Raw genomic sequence first — 17896 nt, 5'->3', positions numbered from 1 at the left:
CTGATTTACTCAATGGGTCTTTAGTGAACAGCTACTGTCCACAGACAAGATGGAACAAGATGGGTGGACAAGGCTGCTGAACTCATGGAGCAAACCTTTTTGTATTCAGGTAAAGTAAAGAGGCCGACAAACAACTATCATTCCTGCAGGTTGTCTCTTGCGCTCGGAAGAAAATCCAGAGTTCTGTGATGAGGAATAGCTGGGAGCAAGCAGCAAGGGGGTACTTTCTATGGTCCCACGTCTGAAGAGGTGGAACTTTGAGGCTGAACTTAACTCCAGAACTGAGGAGAGTTCTGGAAGCTCCCACTGCAGGAAGCCAGCCCTCCATTCCCCTGAATTAAAGCATCTTCATTCCCCAAACAACTGTCTCTTTCCCCATGACAGATACATCCCTCTGTGTTATTGGTGGATGTGATGTATGTTTCCAGGTTGGTGGAGGCCCTTCCTCATCTTGCTTTGTGTACCCAGGGACAGCTATCATGCTCCCCTGATGGTCGCCTTTCCCTCCTAACCCCAAAGAAACCCATCCGGCATTTTCATCCTCCTCCCTGTCACCTCATGACCCCCTGGTGGAGCAGATACCAGTTTCCTCCTCACCCTCACTGTAGAGACAAGGAGACTGGGACCACAGAGACAGAACAATTAGGGAGTGCGTGTGGCGATGGAAAAACCACAGGCCTTGGAACAGGATCAACCTGGGTTTGGCCCTAGCTCCGCCAAGCAGCAGTTGTGTCGCTGGGCAGCCTGCCCCGACTCGGAGCCTCTTCTCTTGACGAGATGAGAATAATAACCTCAGCTCAGCCAGATCCTAGGCCGTGTCATCACATGCAGTCAGAGGGGCTCTGAGTACCCACCAGCAGCGCACTGGGTTTCTGCCCTTTTGCAGGGAGGGAGATGTTGAATGTCGGGTCCGGCGACAGCTGAAAGTGTGAGGGGATCCGAGCTGCTGATGAGAAGCACATTTTGTGCCTTTGGTTCTTTCCACTTCACAATAGGGGGATGCTTAGGAATGCGATTTAAAAAAGGAAAGAAAGCTCTCTGCGGATGAGCGCTTCGGTGGCAGCGAATGTGCCCCGTGGGCCTTCAAGAGTGATGGGGTGGGGGGAGACTTGGCTTTCTTTCACCCTCCCTCCTCCTCCTGAGTCCAGTCCCCAGTCCGGTTCTGCTCACACATGTTAGCAATACTCACTCCAGCCAAATGTATTAGCATCATTTGTCCTCGAGACGGTGGGATGACGAGGGCTTTCATGGCCCTAATTAATCCAACTGTAGAAAAGGGCAGGCTCTATTAGCCAAGTGCATATTAATGCTGAGGTTAATGTTATTAAATTCTGGATTAATAATAAGTTGCAGGACTCTCTGGCGGGTCACTTGCAAAAGCCACCATCGCAGTTGTCCCTTGCTAAGCTGGGAGCACCACTGGGCTGGGCTTTGTCCTTGTGTCTCTGTGCTCTGGGGTAGTCCTTTCCCTGGCACCCAGTGGGTGTTCAGGGACTGTTTGTGGACCATTTCAACAGTTGGGTTCACAGGTCTGTCCTAGACCTCCATGAGGCAGGCACCGTAACCTTTTGACCCATGGTTATTTCAACTGTCGTTGCAGTGGGTAGTACTATCCACACCCAGCCTCAGCTTGTGCTGCAAGTAACCACAGACACGCACCTCCACGTCCTGCCCCATGAACAAGACCGAGGGGACTCCCTGGAGCTGCAGGCAAGCACGGCCACAAAGTGCAGGGAAAGTCAGACTCTCATGGGTGGGGATCAAGAGTCAGGGCAGAGTTGCTCCATTTCCCCCACTTTCCACCAGGTAATTCTGGAAGACATCCTCCTTGCTTGTCAGATGGTCCCTGTAGTAGAATCCCCGTACTTACAGCAGCAAACCTATGGTCACACCTTTAAGTTAACGACTTCTCATCCCCACTTCATTCTTCACTTTCCCCCATGGCTGCTTTCTGGGTTCACCTGAAATAAACCACATGACTCCAGACCTTCTCTCCAGCTCTGCTTTCCAGGGAAGGCAAACACCAAGACATTCTTTTTCATGGTGTGTTCCCAGCCACCAGCATGGTTGGCAGTGCCCAGTAAATGCATTCACTCCCTCAACAAGTATTTAGAGAGAACCTGCTGTGTATAGATACTGTACTAAGTTAACAAAGTCCTTTCCTTCTGGGGTTTACAGAAAATATAGTAATACATCAATATATGAGAGAGTTTGAGAATCAGTTTCGAGAAGTAGAGACAGGGAGTAAAGGAGATTGGATTGGATTGATTGGATTGGATTGGATTAGTTTGCATAGCTGGGGAAGTTTTTTTTGAGGAAATGGCATTTTAAGCAGCTAATCTAGGTTGGGCAGAGGAAGTGAGCCAGGCTGAGATGTAAGGAAGAGCACAGCAGGTTCTTCTTACTGTGGAGACCACAGGTGCAAAGGTCCTGTGGCATATCAGAAAAGGAGGATGTATGCCAGCCTGGCTGGAGTGAGTGAGTGAGGAAGGGAGCAGAAACGATGAGGTCAGAAGGCAGGACCAGAGGAAGCAGGACGTTGGAAATACTCAGTGAATTCTTCTTGAATAATAGAATCTTTGTATCCTTTGCCCTAGGCAGTGTTTTATGATGGGAAAGGCTCAGGTTTTAGAGTCTGACAGCTCTGGATTTGAATTCCAGTCTTGTTATTTAGACAGTGTGATCTTGGGCAACTTGCTTAAGATCTGTGAACATTTTTTTTTTTCACTTATAAAATGGCAACTATAAAGTCTACCTCATAGGATTTGTATCTGGTAGGACTCCTGGTTGCAAGTAACAGAAAACAAATAGAGACTAGCTCTGGCAGAAAAGGGAAAATACTGACTCATGTATTTGAAATATCCCAGGGTCTGTCTCATTTCAGACACAGCAGATCCAAGGCTTCAAATGACGTCATCAGGACTTGGTCTCTGTCCCAGGAGTGGAGTTGGTCTGATTGATCAGGCCTGGGTCACTTGCCCATCTGAATTTGGCCTGTGACAGGTCATGGATTAGAGACCCATCTCTGGAGGAGGGAGGAGGCTTTAGCTCCTCCTAAATTATATAGACTGGATTAGGAGAAAGCCAGCTTTCCAATGGAAAATAAGGGTGTTGTTGGCAGAGGAAGGAGACATGGGTTTAGAGCACACCTAACCAATAGATGTCCACTCAAGGGGCTGGCATGAGGATGAACCAAAGTCCCTTAGCATGATGCCTGGCACCTACCAGCTCTCAGTAGATATTTGCTAAACCATCCTGGCCTTTTTGGAACCCTTGTTGTATTTTTTGGCAATCCCCTCTCTCCTGTGCCATGGGGGTCCTACTCACTCCTGGGAGGTCCCAAGCAGCCCACTTCTCCTTTGAGAGAGTTCCAGTGGCAGGTGCCGGAATCGGGGAGGGGAGATGGGAGTGGATCTAGCGTCAACGACTGAAGTTCAGTTTCACAGATTTCTGTAAATAACCGCATGGTCATTCCTTCACTGGGCACTGCTGACACAGAGGGACAAAGCACAGCTCCTGCTGTAAGCATCCGGCAGCCTGCAGACACGTGGGTATCGGAAAAACACATTTGGATCCCAAATGTCCTGGTTCCAGGCTGGGATGCTGATGGCTCAGGGGTAGAATTCTCATCTGCTGAATGTCCGGATTCTTGCCCTTGCTCTCCCATTCCTAAGTGGGTCTGCTTAGGTAAGTCATTTTATCTTCCTCGCGCTTGTTCCTTCATCTGTAAAGGCACAATTAAGCCAGTGCATTAGGTTGTGTAGACTGTGAATCAAGATGGGTTGTTTTGAATGTTTCATCAAGACAATATAAGTGAAAGTGTCTCACCTTATCGACGCCATAGAATACCCCCTGAGTGGACATCTCCCTGCCTCCCTCTCTCCACCCACCCTTCCTTACCTCCATTCTTCCCCATACCACCCTTCCTTCCTTCTTTTTAAAATTACTTCCTTTTACCACCCCCCCAAAAAAAACAGGAAGGTTCTAGGGAGTTTGGTATTACGTAATGTATCTAAAAGTAGAAGAATTTGTCTGCTGGAAATTTTGCCTTCAGATAAGTGACAAGACCTAACGGGAGGGAGGTCTCAGAGGCAGGGAGCACGGACCTTGCTAATCCAGGCACAGGAATACGAGCAGCATCTCATCTGTCCTTTGCCCCATCCTCTGCCCAGCCTCCACTCTCCAGGTGAAGGCAGTCTCTGCGTTTAGTCATTCATCCCTGGATGAAGCTCCTAAAGGGGGGAGCCTGGCTTCAAAAGCAGGTCTTGCCTCCCTATCCCCCTCACCCCCATTCTCTTCCCCCTACCTCAAGTTGCCAGGATGAGAAAGGTGGTCATGCTTTAGGAGAAATGAACCAATGACTGCTGTAGGCAGGAGGCCCCCAGAGATGCATTTTGTCACTGTGAGGGCACTGCGTGAACTCCACACGTGTCCGGGTGACAGCGCCTCTTCCCCCTGGACACCCAGCAAGAGCCCCTACAGGTTAGCAAGGCTTGGCCTCCAGAGGCCTCTTCATCCCCTTGGGGTTTCCTGAAAAGAGTGTGGAGCCCTGAGCTGTGCAGGGGACCTTTCTCCCCACCTGGGCTAAATAACTGGCTCTCCCGCCCCTTCCATTTTGGAATTTCTTTGCTGCTTTTCTCCCAACCTGTTTTCAATTTGCTCTTGTGGCCGGCTTTGACTGTGACCTCAAGTCAATCAGGAGTGAGAGGGAGCGGGGAGAAAAGAGAGGGAGAGGGGAAAGGAGGAGGAACAGGATTGAGGGAGCGATGAAAGGAGAGGGAGAGAGAAGGGAGGCAGGGGGTGGGACCTGGAGAAAAATTGCTCTGTGCTTTGTTAGGTTGGTTCTGAAGCTTCAGCAGAATCATGATTGACCTTTTTTGGGGATCGAAATGAGAGTGAGGCTGCAGTCTGAGGGATAAAGAAATGTGTGGGGGTCTGGCCCGAGCCCACTCGGGTTACAGCCCAGAAGAGCCATAATGGGGAACAGGCACATTCCTGTACAGCAACTCTCAACTCCCTATCTGTTTTCAAGGAAAGGAAAACACAAAAAGAATGTTAGAGTCTTGGACCAGCATGGGTGAGGCGGCGGGCCGTGGTGGCAGCCTGGCTCCGAGGGGGGTTCTGCCACGTGGCCATGACAACGTGTGGGGAGGAGGGACAGAGGCAGCCTGTGCAGAGTAGCCTCATGGAAGGCACATGGGACTCAGAGGCAAGGGACTGAACTTGTCTCTCGACTCTATCCTGGAGTGGCTGCAAAGCCTTGAATGGGGGCACAGCATTCCCAAGCCTCTGTGTCTCCAACAGGGGTCGTGGCAGTGCTTTCAGATTCAAACATTTTAAGCAATAAAATTTTTTAACCAAGACTTTGAAAAACAGGGCTTTCTTTCAAACCAAATAAATGTGGACTATCAGTATACAGAATAGATCAAGCAAAAGTTGATGGAGTTGAAGGTCAGTGGGAAGTATAGGGGAGGCAGACCCCAGCCTTTTCACCTCTCCTGGTCCTCCTTACCCCTGGAGTCCTATGTGTTCTTATTTGAGAACTACTGTTAGGCTTGATTGCTTGGTGGGATCTGTTGAACAACTCCTGTTTCTCCTGGGCTTTTTCTCTTTCTTGGAGATTCTAAGTTCAAGGTGGCAAGGTAGACCTGTGTGTCTGGCACATCATAAATGCCCAAGCAACAGAACTCACCTTCATGTTGAATGAGGGGTGGGGGTCAGAAATTGAGAAGCAAGGGCTGCTGGGTTGGCTTTGTGAGCTCTTTTCCTCCCAGCAGTTTTATCTCATAGACCAACTGATATGAATTATCTCATAGGTTGTAAGGATCTAGAGATCAAGCCTTTGTTCGAAATCTATATCCCAAAGTTTCCATTCTCCAGTGTTCAGTTTTATCACCAGGAAAAGGAGCAGGTGGAATAAACAATCTCTAGAGGCCCTATCTCCCTCCTTAGTTAGGATGACAGCAAAAATTTAAAAAAGAATAATGAGAGTTGATAAATTTTTTGAGTCCTTAGTATATGCCAGATGTTGTGCTAGTGGGTTTGTAAACAATATGCACATAACTCTGTGGGATATTCACACCAGCGTTGTAAGTTAGGGATTATTCTATTCCTTTTACATATGATTAAATAGATGTGGAGAGTCAGGGAGCCTGTCGGGGCACTCTGTCTGGGGGGTGTGCCAGGACTTCATGACCAATGTCGTTCAGCGTCCAACTTCTTATTGCTGTTCATTCCATCACTTTGCTGCCAGAGAGAACTCAGCCTGTTGTGGGTCCATAATGCATGTGTTTGCATTTGTGCACCAAGATGCCCCCAGGCCTTTCTTAGTGCCCCTGCCGCCCCCCCACCGCCCACCCCCACTAAGTGAGGAAAGACAGTCTGGGTCGCCTCATCCACCTGTCTCCATCTAAGTTGCATTTAAACTTTCTGGAATAGTTTTCCAAAAAAAGCAATCTTACAATGTACTTTATGGGTCTGTTTTTGTATTTAACAACCCTGCCTGTTGTCAGATTACAAGCTGTAGATGGTCAGGGACCATTTCTTTTATTGTCTCATCCCCCAGGCCTATGGAGTTAAGAGTAGCATGAATCCAATGGCAAAAAAAAAAAAAAAAATAGACTTGAGAAAGCTTGCTTTCTAACTATTTTTTAAAACTTTCTCTAGGAGGCAGCATAACATAAAAAAGATAAAGCTTTGGAGTTAGCTCTGGGTTCAAATCTCAGTCCTGTCCTTTCCTAAGTTTGTAAGCTTAGCTTCAGCTTTACCGCCAGGATGGTAGTATTTAACTCATTAAGATTAAATGTGGTGACAATTGAATAGAAAAATGGAACATAGGTAGTAAATGTGAGGATCTTTCTTTAAAAAAAAAAAAAGATTTATTTATATAAGAACTGGGGTACAGGCCAGATGCGCAGGAGGGTGAGAGGATTCACCAGAGACAGAGCGGAGAACAGAACAGGCAGACTGATGAAATACACTGCTGAGGGGAGCAGCAGGTGAGACAGGAGAGGTCTGCTGCACCATGTGGGATTCTCACAGGCCAGCCGGGATCGAATCCGTGCTGCAGAGGCTGTGGACAGCTTCACAGTGCAGCGCTCAACCGTCTGCACCACCAGGGAGGCCCAGAGGATCCTTCTTTATAACTCTTTCCATTTGAAGGTCATTAGGTATGTATAGTCCCAGATAAGATTGGACACTGAATAGCCTTCTGATGTCCTCGAGATGACAAGTCATATACTCCACATTATCCAGGTTCTTCCCTTGAACTAATAAATCTGTTACACCTTAACACCGGGTGCTAATCTTACTGACTTGACATAGGGATGGGGCTTTTAGCCATGGTCTGAGTTAAAATGCATGGAAATATCTGCAAAGTTATGCCCACTGGAAAATGAACATCAGCCATCTTTTGGCTGGTGGACAATTCATTAATACTGGCCACAAGCATAACTAAATTCCCTCATGAAGGGCCAACTCTTTCAATGGCTATCTGGAAACAAATTGAAAAGCAGACAGACATGTATCCAAACTCAAAGAAAACAAATGGAAGCAGCCAGACTTGGAATCCTGAGAAACCAAGTGAAACAAAGGCCTGGGATCCTGGGAATAATCTCTTGCTTCATGCTCGGTTCCTCACTTCTCCCCACCCCCCGCCCCTATCCTTTGCTTCGCTAAGTACTGGAAAAGAGATATTGTCAGTTTATGATTTTATCATGGAAGAAGCTGACATAGGTCTGCAGAAGAAATAGGGGTGGGGTGCCACAATCTATAATAAAAAATACTTCATCTACCTCTTCATTTTCCAGCAAAACTTCTGGTTCTAGACCTCAATTTCTTTGTAGAGTCAGTCTTTCTTTCTAAACTCCAAAGCCATTAAAGAGGTATTTGCCTCTTGTCACAGAAAGGAAAACCAGGACTTTGAGAGGTCAAGAGACTTGCCCAAGTGGTGGAAACAGAGTCCAGTGCTCAGCCTGGCTGGCAACGCGGCTGAAATGGCACGTGGTTGACGTGAGCCCAACTGGGCCACTGGCTCTGGCTTCTGTGCATCGAGTCTAGGAACTGTACATTGTCTTTGTGAAAAGTGGAAGACAACCTACACTATCAGAGCTGCTGGGTTGGACCCAAAGGACAGACACCTTGTAGGCCTGCTGCTCACCTCAGTCCCACAGTCATCGGGCAGACAGACAAGCCGACATGAATCACTGATGAGGGAAGAACAAAACTGTCATTTGGAAGACCAACAGAAGTGACCTGCATGTTCTGCCGCCCAGCTGCCTGGGAGAGAAGCACACAGCAGCATCTCTGGGCTCCGTTTTCACAGACACCTGGCAGGCGTGACTGGCCATGATGGTGCTGCTACGCTGGATTGCTCAGTCCCAGGCAGAGACAGGCATTTTTAATAGTTGAAGGGACATTTTTTTTTCTTGTTTATTACTAAGAGAATAAGCAAGTAGGGAGTATGAGGGCTGAAGGAGGTGGACAAGGAATCAGCAGTCGGGTGGCCTCATACCATTTCATATTGTGTGGTATAAAATACCTCACATGCCTATTTTGCTTCTAAATCATCCAATTTTAGAATTGGAAGGGAGCTTAGAAACCATGTAGTCTGGCTCATTTGCTTGATCTATTTTTAAGTAATTTTTATTGATTTTTTTTCTTTGTTTGAAAAGCAATACGTGTTCACTGTAGATAACTTAAAAATAGAGCTCAGCAAAAATAAGGGAGAAAAAGTACCCATTATGTCACTCTCTAGACAAAACCACTCTTAGGCATTAGCTGTGTTTTCTTCCTTCTCCTTCTAAATAGGCATACAGGTAAAATTTCCACCCCAAATTAGACTATTCTGTAATGGTGTATCCTGCTTTTTAACCTAGTATGTCATGAAAATCCTTCCTATAGCTCCTTCAGTATAGCTTCATATTCTTCCTCGATTTTGTTTGTAATGGCTGTAAAATATTCCATTGCATCATTGAACTATAATTGATATTGCTATTTCTATATTGTTGAATATTTGGTTGTTTCTACATTCTTGCTAGTTTAAATAACACTGCAGTGTTTATCCTAATAACCCTGTTTGGGCATATCTATGCTTTTATTTTTTTCAAAAATCTTAGTAAGGATTCTAGCCCTTTCACTTTATAGAGGCGAAAACTCAGGCACAGGGATGAGAACTTAGATGCCCAAAGCTCTATAGTTATTCTTTTTTTTTTTATTTTACTAAAGATGTTTAATCAGGATAGAACATTATTTGATTTTCCCATGTGATATTGAATTTTATAAATTAAAAATGCAATTCTAATTTTATTATTATTATTACTATTATTATTTTGCATAGAAGAACTGGGGCATAGGCCAGAGATGCCAGGGGGTGAGAGGATTCACCAGAGACAGAGTGGGGAGCAGATTTACTGAATTACACTGCTAAGCAGAGCAGCAGGTAAGGCAGGAGAGGTCTGCTGAGCCATACACGAGTTAGCTCCCTGGACAGGAATCGAACTTAGGCCGTAGAGGTGATAGTGCTGAGACTTAAGCCCTTGGTCATCAGGGAGGCCCAAAAATACAATTCTAAAGGGCACTATAGACAGTATTTTATGGATCTAATAGTGAAATAAGGCATACGTGAAATTGCACCTTAAAATTTTTAAGGTAATTATCCTCATAGAATTATAGTTGAAGAAAGAATTAGAGGTTCCTATTAGAGCAGCACTATTTACAATAGCTAAGCTATGGAAACAACCCAAATGCCCAAAAATAGATGACTGGATCAAGAAGATGTGGTACATATACACAATGGAATATTACTCAGCAATCAAGAAAGATAAACTCATGCCATTTGCAGCAACATGGATGGAGCTGGAAGGGATCATGCTCAGCGAAATAAGCCAGAAAGAAAAAGAAAAATACTCGATGGTCTCACTCATAGCAGGAATTTAGAAAACCTAAAAAAGGGACCAGGAAAAAGACTAATTATAATAAAGTAAAAATCAAAATCAACAAGCAACTATAAATCAGAGACACACTATGGGGTGAGGAGGAGGAATTAGGGTCAGAATAAGGGGGGGTGGAAATTGTGTGGGGAATATAACCAAGATGAAAATGCATACATTGTGCAAAATTGAAAAATGATGTAAAAAATATGTAAGATAAAATAAAAAATTAAAAAAAAATAGTTACAGATGTTTCTACCTAGCAGGGAGTGTATAACATATAACTTGAAGGTTGGTAAAAAGCAAGATCCAATATTGGTACTAGAAGAGGTAGAAATGGAAAAGGAGAGATTGATAATTCAAATGTTTCCTTATAGTCATGCTTAACAAAGCAAGACTAGATTCCTAGATTCCAGATACTCAGTTAGTCCTTCTAGACTTCCTCTATCTTCCTCATCAGTCCTGTTTCTAGTAAACGTCATTGGCTTGCTAGAACTCAGTGACTGGATTTAGTGTGTTTTTAGAAAACGCAATTCCTGGAATTCTGGACGTTCGTTCTTCCACTGGCCCTACCTGTCCTATGCCCTATGCCCGATGTCAGTCCTGGAGCTCTTTCCCCTTTGATGGGACTGCATGTCCTTCAAAACTGAACACTGCACAGATCTGGTGCATCAGAGTGACCTTAAAACAGGATACCAATTTGACAGCCATATCCCACTTTCTTCATTATACAAGGAAGAAAAAATGCTATTCTGGGAAGGAAGGGCTTTGCTCATAGAGGTAAGGGAAATTTAATGGCAGGGATCAGGCCAGCATGGTTACTTGGGACAGAAAATACCACTTCCTTGTTGCCTTTTTGTAATACAGTATTTCACCTCATTTGAGCTTTGGCTACAAGCTCATGAAGGTAGATATCAATAGTCCCATTTATTTTTTATTTTTTTTTTATAGAGGCATGTTTTCTTTGTTTGTTTGTTTGTTTGTTTTGTTTATACATGCACTGGGTACAGTCAGAAGCGCGGGAGGGTGAGAGAATTCACCAGAGCCAGAGAGGGGAGCAGAGCAGGCAGAAGGACCAAAGTATACTGCTGAGGGGAGCAGCGGGCGGCAGGAGAGGTCTGCGCGCATGTGGGACCCTCCTCCGGTGGCCGGGAAGCAGCCGGGGATCGAACCGGCGCCACAGAGGCCGCGGGCAGCTTTGCAACCCAGCGCTCAACCGCTGCGCCACCGGGGAGGCCCGTCCCATTTTTTTTTTTAAGTGGGAACATTAAGGCACACAATTTAGTAATCATCATGGCTAGATATTAATTAGTGTTATTTTCATTTCCTGTGCTTGTTCTGTGCACTAATCCTCCTGATAATAGTATCCAGACATATTGATGGGTTTGGATGATAGCAAGAATGTCTGCTCACCAAGGTCTGAGCTGGGGAGCTCATCTTTCTTTGTCTCTCTCCAGGAGAATTCCTGAGTTTTGCTGATGACTTACTCTCTGGCCTGGGCACATCGTGTGTAGCAGCTGGTCGAAGCCACGGAGAGGTCCCTGAAGTCAGCATCTACTCCGTCATCTTCAAGTGTCTGGAACCCGATGGTCTCTACAAGTAAGGCATGCTGGGTGCATGGGGAGTATGAAGCAGACAAGACAATCGTAAGCCTGGGAAGGAAGGCATGAGTAATCTGTCTAGGCCAGCCAAATGTTTTATTGGCCAGCCTGTGTGTGCACCTTGAGATGCTAAGGTTGAGCAGTCCATTGGAGGAGTGTGGCCATGATGAGTCACTAAGTCATATAAAGTTAAAGCTGAATGGCTCAGGGTAGCCAGAAACTCAAAACCACTTTCCTGCTGATGAATCTGCAGCCCAGGGAGAAAATGGCAAGTTGGCAAGTAGGAATCTCTGTCTGGTGTTCATTTGCCAATTCCATGATCACTCTTGTGAATACATGAAGTATATACATGCATATATATGTACAGTATGTAGACACAGAATTTTTTTATTACTAGATCTAGCCAGTCTCTTAGAAATAGAGCCATAACCACTCCTTCATCAAATATGTTAAAGTCACTGCATCCAGACTTCTGAGGGTGCCTTCATTGATTCATCTGAGATTCATCCATTGATCTCAGAGGCAAAAGAAGCTTATTTTTCTTTTGCTTCCCATGTCAATGAGTGTTTTTACATATGGATGCAGCTGCCATAAGTTACAGAGTTTTAGAGAACAGCTCTCTTCATGTGCCCTAACTATGAAAAATTATAGGTTGAGTCTCTATGAACCTAGCAAGGCACAGCTGTTAACAAGCATTATTCACCAGTTATTTCACACATTTATTTTTTCTTTTATTCACTCACCAATTTATTAACTTACCCATTTTTCTATCTAATTATTAATCCATTCCTTTATCCTTCCCACCTCTCTCCTTCTTTCCTTTATCCACCATCCAGCTACCCATCCAACTGCCCATCAGTCCATCCTTCCATCCATGTATTCATCCACTCTCATATACTATCGTTCATTTACTTTATGGGCTGTCTGACAGTGACCGCGTTTCTCAACCTTCTGAGCCCTTCTGTTCCTCCTCTGTAAAAGTGTGGATAAAATAAGGTGTTGGGTTCACTTGAGGTTCACAAGAGGCTTGGGTGAGATCATCATAAACGGTGGTGAGCTTCCTTAGGAGACTGAGACGTGTAGCAATAGCCCCTTTGCTTTAATTGCCCTTGTTGTGATGATCATTCCTTTGAGCTCCCCACACACCTCTGCTCTCCAGTGTTAGAGCATGTAGGAGAAGGCCAGAGCCCTCAGGCGCTTCACATTCACTGAGAGACCAGGAGGAAGCCAGTCTGTGGGTGACACTGTGGGAACTTGGTGTTAGCCAGGCTGGTATCCTACAGGTCCATTTTGTAGAGAGCTAAGAAATGTTTTATGGAACCCCAAAAGCAATGAATACCAAGAGCTGATGCATCCTCTGCCATCCCTTCAAAATGCAGGTTTCCCCTCCGTTCTTCTTTGCCTCCCAGCCTACCTGAAACCCTACCCCCTTCCCTCCTCTTGAGGTAAGAAACATCCTTTCATGTTTCCTGGAAATGTGCTTTTTGTTCCTTGTCATCCCTAACTCTGAACACTTCTTTATTGCATTTTTGAACCTGAGGTCTCTGGTAAGGAGTCAGGGTGCCATATGGGCTAGTGTCTCACCCCACTGGCAGCTCTCCTCCTATGAAGTATCACCGAATCAGTCTCATGTTTTAAAATAGTCCCAGTGTCAGTGCTTGGGGTTTCTCATTTTCTGCTTGCTCGTTCCTGCCCCAAATTAGTTTTCTCCCTCGTGAGCCAAAAAGGTCATGCATGGCAGTGGAAAGACCTTCCGGCTTTGGGGACAGTCTGAACTGGGTGTGAATCCGGATTCTGCCTGGCACTCATAACCTGACCTGGGGAATGTCATTTCTCACTGCTCTGGAAAGAAGGCTGGTAATCCTACCTCAGAGGGTTCCAAGGAAGAAGCTTGAATGAGGTACTCTACAAACAGGGCTTGCCAGATTGCTGGCATCCAGGAAGCCTGCAGGAAACATCAGTTACTTTCTCTTTCCTGTTTTGGTCTTTTTGACTCAGACCCTGGTTATCAGTGTCTCCTGTTGCAAGGGCAGAGCTACTGGAGAACTACTCCATGAGCCAGTTTAACTTCCCACCAGCCCTGGGAAGAATGGTTAATCAGGATCTGTTGGGGAGAAAGGATGCAAAGAGAGGATGGGTCTAGTCCCTAGTTTAATGAAGTTCAGTCACCTCCCAAATGCCCCCTGCCACATTGCCAGCAGGCTTGATGGAAGGATTTAGGGGGCACAGGTGTAGAGGAGCTGCCTCTGAGGCAAAAAGTTGGGGTTTGGATCCTGCTATCATTGCTTCTGCCTCCGGGACTGCAGACTCCAGGCACATGTCCCCTCTTCTCCTTTTTATGCAATTTCAGCATCTTCAAAATGAAGGTGCTTTAGGTGTATCCCAGCTTGAGAGTCCTGCCTTGGGATTTCTTCTTCTCTCTTCCTCCCAGGCTCCTGCCCTTCCAGCTTTCCCACCTCTCTCACTTGGCTTTTGCCCTCCCATGTCAACCTGCCTCTCTATCCATCTCTTCATCCTCTTCCTTCCTCTCTGTTACATATTTTCTGTGTAACTCACTGTCTGCCATATTCCCTTTCAGTCCTTTGCCTTTCGATGTGTTCTCTTAATTTTTGTTTCTGCAGTTGTATCTCAGTCTTTTTTCTTATTTGAGTTTTAGTTCCCCCACCCTGTCTCTGAATCTGGCCCCCCACCATTCCCCCTCCCTCTCTCCACCCCACCTACACAGGCAAATTGCTTTTGCAGCCCCTCCATGCATGTAATTTTACACAGTGCCACAGGGTTGAGACCAATTGGAGGAGTGAAAGTCAAGGCTGATTTTCTGTCCTAAGCTCACCCTGGTGTAACAAAACAGAAACATCAGCACCCGGGCACTGTTTAAATTTAATTTCCTTGTTTGTTTCATTTGTTTTGCTTTTGAATGAAAACAAACAGAGCAGTGGAGAGAGAGGGTCCCCTGAAGGCCTGACAGTGTGGCCAGTCTGGCACCTTTGGATTGTTGGAGTCCCAGGGTAACCCCTGGGCAGGAATCTCCACTCAGGTTGGATGGGTGAAGCCAGGCTGGGCATCCTTAGTCCTGCCCCTTGCCTGGCCAGAAGCCTGGACACCCTTCTTGTTGCCGCTCCCCAATTTCCTATTACCCAGGGTAATTAGCCTCTGTCTTGTCTTGGCCGCCTTGCCTTTCTCGAATCATGGATGACTGCCAATGAGTCCTGAGCAAACATGCAGCGGCAGCCAGGCCCGATTCCTGGGGTGGGGGGCTCATTCCCACACATTCAGAGGCTTGCCCCAGGCCCGCCCTCACCTCCCTGGCCTCAGCTCTATGAAAGGAATGCCAGCGGAGCTCGGGCATGACAACCACGCGCCAACATCCCTGGTGGGACCAGAGACTTGGGTGAAGGCCCCTTCTTAGTTCGAGTGGGTGGAGTTGGAGCAGAGGAGTAGAGGGAAAACCGAGGCCCTGGAGAAGGGCAGGCATTGTGAAGAAAGAGTCCAAGGTCAGGAGTCGGACGGCAGTTCCCACACTTGGATTCTTGACTTGTATCAGTGAGACCTGGGGCCAGGGCCTCCCCCTCCTTCAGCCTTGATAACCTCATTTGTGAAATGGCAGCCTCTATCGCTTGCCCATGAGGGAAGGGTGGACACTCCCACCAAGTCCTGATCAGCACTGCTGCTGGTACTGCCAGGCAATGGCAGCACTGGTGCTAACGGTAGTTACAGAGCATGGAGCGTGTGCCTTGTACCATGCCGAGGGGGTCACAAGTGCTGCCTTTTTTAATTCTCACTATAACCCTCTGGCTATATGATGACTATCATGATCACCACCCTCTGCATCATCATCATCTCCCATTTCATAGATTGGGAAGCGGAGGCTTAAGTGGGTGAACATTTCACCCAAAATCACTTGACAAGAGGAGATAAAACTGAGATTCAGACCCAAGATGACTCCAACCCCTCCCTGTCTTTTCCCTGCCCCACATGCTGTGCTTGTCCTTATTCACAGGCTCCTTCAGATCTTTCTGGTGAGAGTATGAGTGAAAGGGTAGAAAGCAGCCCTGCTTAGGGCTGACAAGGCCCAGATTGCCGCCTGTAGGTCCCCAGGGAAGGTACTTCACAACTCATCTTGTCATCTACAAAATGGAGCTAATGAATGGCACCCATAAAACAAAGACAACTAGCCTGCCTCCCAGTATCGCTGCCAAGATGAAATGGGACAAAAGATGAGAAAGAGCTTTGCAATTTTTCATAAGGTCATTGCACAAGGAGGGTATCAGGACCCCTCTGTGTTTGGCTGAGATCAAGAATGAGTAGGGCAGTAGACTCTTTGAGTCCACACTCTCCTCCCCACTCTTGACCATGCAGGCAATATTTTAAAATTAGGCCTTTGACATCAGACAGGGGCCACTTTGGGGCCTTGGGTCAATTTCTTTATTTCTCTGAGACTTAGATTTTTCATCTGTAAGACAGAATCATCATAAGACCTATGCCATAGGCTTGCAAGGATACAATGAGCTGTGAGGATACAAACATCAGGAGCATAAGAGAGGGCCCAGCTCTTTGCGGGTGCTTGATAATGTCAGGAGGCTGTTACTAAGATTACTCCTGCAGACTTGACCCAAACAATGTGCCTGGCGTCACCCTGTTGATGCCCTTGTGGTCATAGCACCCCAGTGAGAGAGCAAGTTAATTGCTGCCCTGGTCCCTTCCACCTAGCACTCCCCAGCCACTCTTGCTAGAATCACCCAGTCTCTTCTTTCCTCAAGGTCTGCTTCTACTGTTCTCTTTCCCTGGGATGGCCTTCTCCTGCCTCTCCCCATGATAATTCCTTATTCTCCTGCAGGCCCCTGCTTAAGTGGATCCCCTCAGGTGGACTTTGACCACCTTACTGACCATGGATCTTACCTGCCACACAAAGCCGTGGTGCTTGCTGAAGTTGTGATGAGTTAGTGTCTATTTCTGTGTTGTCCATCCTTTCTCAGAGAGTGAGCACAGAGCAGCTTCTGTGTCTGCCTGCTTCATCCTGTATCTGTGGAGCCTAGAATGGTACCTGATGCCAGTAAATAAGCCAAATAGCTATAAATGATTTGAACAAGTTTCCAAGTCAATGCAGAAATCTGGAGAGATGACTTCTCTCCTTTACTCAGTCCTTTAACTCACTTTTCACCAGTGCTATGCTGTGGCCTAGTTCTCTCCTCTTGTCTTGTCTTCTCTAATCTTCTCCCTCTCTCTTTCTCTCATAAATCTTCTCCAATCTAATCCTCAAAGCAACTCACTAAGGCAGTTAATACTATTGACATCCAACAGATGAAATTTACTAACTCAGAGAGGTTAGCTAACTTGACCAGACCCAGGGAGCTGGTAAGTAGAGAAGCCAAGATTCGAGGTCAGCCAATTTCTTTCCAGAGCCTGACCTTGAAATGATCCCATTAGATTACGAGAACTGGATATGTAGAAATGGCAGGGGTCAGGGGGGTGAAAGCTGTTTGAAGGGATCTCTCATGTAAAGGTCTGTCCCAGATAAGTTTGTAACAACATGGAAAACAATCTTCAGTCTTCATACCAAAGCTACCTGGTTACCACTGACCTCCAGACTTCATCTTGCTCCTGTGATCTTGGCAGTGACACCCACAAACTGCTCAACTGCAGTCTGTCGGAGGACCCCACTCCTCCCTAAGGATGGGCTCTCAACTACCATTTTTGAGATACCCTGGCCTCCCAGCTCTCACTTGCTGAGCTGTTTCCCAGCCTCTCTGCAGACTGCCATGTGTTTCTAAAAACAGACTCAGGATCCTGGTCCAAAGATGCTACTCCAGAAGCCCAGGGGGCTTGAATCCTTGGGTGGAGCATTAACTAGGCTCTCCAGTGCCCTGGGGACACCCCCCCCTACCCTGGGCACAGCCTGGCAGCACATTGTAAGAGCAGCCAGGGCCACTGCCATGGATACTATAATTATATATTAGATGAAATCTCGACGTTTCCCTTTATTTACATTCCCACTCTACCCTCTTCATTTCCTCTCTTCGTGCCAAGAATCAGCACAGAATTTACTGGAAACAGCATAAAAGTCATCAGGAGTCCTCTAGGGCTGGCTCTCAAAAATGTTTGCCCAATGATGGGAGACAAGAGACCTGCGGGTCACCCTGCCTCTGGCCCTGAGCAGCTCTGAAGCCGGAGCAGGGATTTTCCACTGCTGAGGCCTCAGTTTCCCCATTTGTAGCAGAGTTATTATACTGCTAGTTCATGCATTCGGAGGCTGTGCCTGTCAGCGAGGGAGGCGAGAAGAGGGATGCAGGCCCCTGGTAACTGGAGAGGGAAGGGTTTGGGTCCAGGTGGAAGGCCTTCATTCAGCCAGTGTCATGCTGAATTCTT

General features: G+C 46.6%; 1 protein-coding gene across 5 annotated transcripts in view; it reads left to right on the top strand.

The window, feature by feature from the left end:
• The window catches only part of ASTN2 (astrotactin 2), a gene marked incomplete at both ends in the record, with an annotated part of 818546 nt that overhangs the window by 755434 nt on the left and 45216 nt on the right, over positions 1–17896 (top strand). For all 5 annotated transcript variants that reach the window (XM_084237291.1, XM_084237290.1, XM_084237288.1 and 2 more), the window contains one exon: positions 11387–11528. In XM_084237291.1, the coding sequence (XP_084093417.1) occupies positions 11387–11528 (142 nt within the window). The remainder of the gene's footprint in view (positions 1–11386; positions 11529–17896) is intronic.

Source organism: Talpa europaea, assembly GCF_964194135.1.
Source record: "Talpa europaea genome assembly, chromosome: 7".
NCBI classification, from domain to species: domain Eukaryota; kingdom Metazoa; phylum Chordata; class Mammalia; order Eulipotyphla; family Talpidae; genus Talpa; species Talpa europaea.
Note: the sequence above shows the minus strand (reverse complement) of the source record. Positions and strands in the feature narration are given on the sequence as shown.